This window comes from Octopus bimaculoides, chromosome 22 (genome assembly GCF_001194135.2).
Source record: "Octopus bimaculoides isolate UCB-OBI-ISO-001 chromosome 22, ASM119413v2, whole genome shotgun sequence".
Taxonomy (NCBI): Eukaryota; Metazoa; Mollusca; class Cephalopoda; order Octopoda; family Octopodidae; genus Octopus; species Octopus bimaculoides.
In genome coordinates this window covers 30,013,233-30,016,417 of record NC_069002.1, presented here as the reverse complement: position 1 = coordinate 30,016,417, position 3,185 = coordinate 30,013,233, and the positions used below count along the sequence as shown (strand labels likewise).

The following is a 3,185-nucleotide window of genomic DNA, read 5'->3' as shown; positions in this document are numbered from 1 at the left end:
GAATGTCAAAATCTAAACTTACAAGGATATTCAAATTAATAATATCAAATTGAATTTTGTAATGAAAAATATATTAATAATTTAGAGAACCACCAAGATGCAATCCAAACAATGAGGGAGATCAGTCACCATCATTGTTTGGATTGCATCTTGGTGGTTGTTCTCTAAATTATTAATATATATATATATATAATTAGCAGAATGAAATAAAAAATCAAATCCAAGGCTATGAAGGATTCCAGAACATTTATAAAGAGAAGGTCTTACAGCTGTTTCCGGGATGTTTTATATATCCCTTCATCAGAGACGGTGCGAGAAAACGGTTAAGCAATAGTTATTATAAAGAAGATATGAAATACAGAGTGAAGTGGAGGAAGAAAAAACAGAAGTGAGCCTTGTGAGCGTATTTGATAGACGGAAACTGAAAAGAAGCCCGGCATTATTATTATTATTATTATTATTATTATTATTATTATTATTATTATTATTATTATTATTATTATTATTACTATTTCCAGGGTTTCACGTCAAAGAAGAACACAGATATTCAGCTGAAGTACGAATACATAGTTACATTCAACAACGCCACGATAAAAAGTAAGGAAATGACAGTGAAAAATGAACCGAGTTTTACATGGCAAACACTTCTGGACAGTCAGCTCTTCTTTGACTATAATCCAGTCCATGCCCGTCCTCACAGTAAGAACCCAACTGAAGGATTAGCTACGCGAGCATTGTTAAGACCACATCCCGCTTCGTCTGTATATCCTTCTGATGGGCACTTCAAGACAGCTCCGTCTTCGTATGGGCCGAATATATCACCAGGAAAGTTTAAAGAAAGCGACGCTTATTCAGCTAATGTAAACGATAGCAAAGTTAGTAAGAAACACCACAGGAACAATCACAGACGTGTAGAGGAGCGAAATATTCATTATTATTCTTCTTTAGGACCAGCATCTCCTTTACCTTTGGCACTTTCAATACATGATAGAAACCAGGAACTCAGGAAGCATATCTATGTGAAAATAGTATCTCCGTCTTCATCACCGACATTTTCGTCAACTTCGAAAAGTAGGAAACGAAGCAAGACTAAAACGAATAAAAATAGGACGCTGGAGAAAAGCAACACGAAAAACAGAACCGCTCGATATTTTCCGAAAATCTCTTCGATTTCTCAACGTCAAAGAAAAGCAAGAAATAATCAAAATGAAAGTGTTCAAGTTAGCTCCCCGAAGAAAAAGCGATTTCCCGTTTTCCTTCCTGCCCTGTCGACGGTCAAAGAGAACTTGAATACCTACCGGAAGAAAGGCGTGAGGAAGTCATCACATCTTAGTATGTATTATCATCTTTTCTGATTGAGGTTTTTTGCAGTGTATGTAGCACGGGCTCATGTTTAAGTAGTTTCTCTTACATTCACTAAGTTTTAGGTCCTGTTATAATGTATGACGAATAATATTGTACTCAGGATTGTTGTTGTTGGCACTCCGTCGCTTACGACATCGATGATTCCAGTTGATCCGATCAATGGAACAGCCTGCTCGTGAAATTAACGTGCAAGTGGCTGAGCACTCCACAGACACGTGTACCCTTAACGTAGTTCTCGAGGATATTCAGCGTGACACAGTGTGAGAAGGCTGGCCCTTTGAATTACAGGCATAACAGAAACAGGAAGAAAGAGTGAGAGAAAGTTGTGGTGAAAGAGTACAGCAGAGTTCGCCACCATCCCCTGCCGGAGCCTCGTGGAGCTGTAAGTGTTTTCGCCCAATAAACACTCACAACGCCCGGTCTGGGAATCGAAACCGCGATCCCACGACCGCAAGTCCGCTGTCCTAATCACTGGGCCATTGCGCCTCCACGCAGTGTATGTAGCATGGGCTAATGTTTAAGTAGTTTGTTTTGCACTCACTAAGTTTTAGGTCCTGTTATAAAGTATGATGAATAATATTGTACACAGGATATAACTGATAGACAACAACAATTATATGGTAGAGAAATCTAGAGCAGAATTTATGTGTGAGGGGTTGTATAGGTTTATTGCTCGTGTAGTAAGCTAGGAAATGCCTAAATTCTCTGGATTTCCTGTAATTCAGACCGTCTCATGGTCCAAGAAGATAAAATGGAAAAGGCGTTGGCCCTGGAGGAAGGTGAGAGAGATGTGCTGGAACAGTCACTCAGATCCTCGGGGCTTACACTTGCGGATAGCCATCTCCTTTCACGATAGCAGGGACCAAGAACGCCGGAGGTTTCCACTACCGCAAGCTTGACCATAAACCTATCAGAGAGTGACCAATACTTTGACAGTTTGCTTTTCTCAACCTGACAAGCTGCTGAGCCTCGGCTGGTGGCGCTTGAAGCTAAGATTCGTATCAGCACTGGTACTACAAATGCATTGTGGGATATTGTCTTACAAGAGGAAGCTTCTGACTGCTATATCTTTAGTTTGGGTCTGATACAATATTCTATGATTGCTCAATATTGGTTCAGAGCAACTTCCTGTAGAATGTCTTCAGCAATACCTCGGTAGTCGTAGGTCTTATATAACCAAGGTGTTCCGTGGAAAATACTTAGCGGTATTTCATCTGTCTTTGCGTTCTGAATTCAAATTCCGCCGAGGTCGATTTTGCCTTTCATCCTTTCGGGGACGATAAATTAAGTACCAGTTGCGTACTGGGGTCGATCTAATCGACTGGCACCCTCCCCACAAATTTCGGGCCTTGTGCTTAGAGTAGAAAAGGAGAGCACCGATGTGAATATCTGTGAGGGTGTATAAATGTGTGTTAATATGTGTGTATATGTTTATATGAATGTATGCGTGTAACTATGCGTGTGTGTACGCGCGTATGAGCATGTGTATGTGTGCATGAATGTGTGTATGAAAATGTGGGTATGTGCGTGTAAGAATATATGTGTGTTTGTGTGTGTGTGTATGTGTGCGTTTCAATGTTTTCGTCTGTAAATGTAGAAATATGACAGCTTAGGAACGATTAGCGATTATTTTGTTGGAAATGTCAGCTGTGACTAAGTTCCTCTTGAAAACATTACTACATTGCACACATAACACACACACACACACACACACACATACATACTCATACACCCGCACATATACATACACACATGTATACATACATACATACATGTGTGTATATATATATATATATATATATATATATATATATATATAA

At 39.5% G+C, this 3,185-nt stretch overlaps 1 protein-coding gene across 1 annotated transcript in view; it reads left to right on the top strand.

Moving 5' to 3' along the window:
• LOC106868249 (ADAMTS-like protein 2) overlaps nt 1-3,185 on the top strand; it is a 66,711-nt gene that overhangs the window by 43,736 nt on the left and 19,790 nt on the right. Inside the window, exon 5 of the mRNA XM_052975683.1 lies at nt 519-1,332. Within this exon, the coding sequence (XP_052831643.1) occupies nt 519-1,332 (814 nt within the window). The remainder of the gene's footprint in view (nt 1-518; nt 1,333-3,185) is intronic.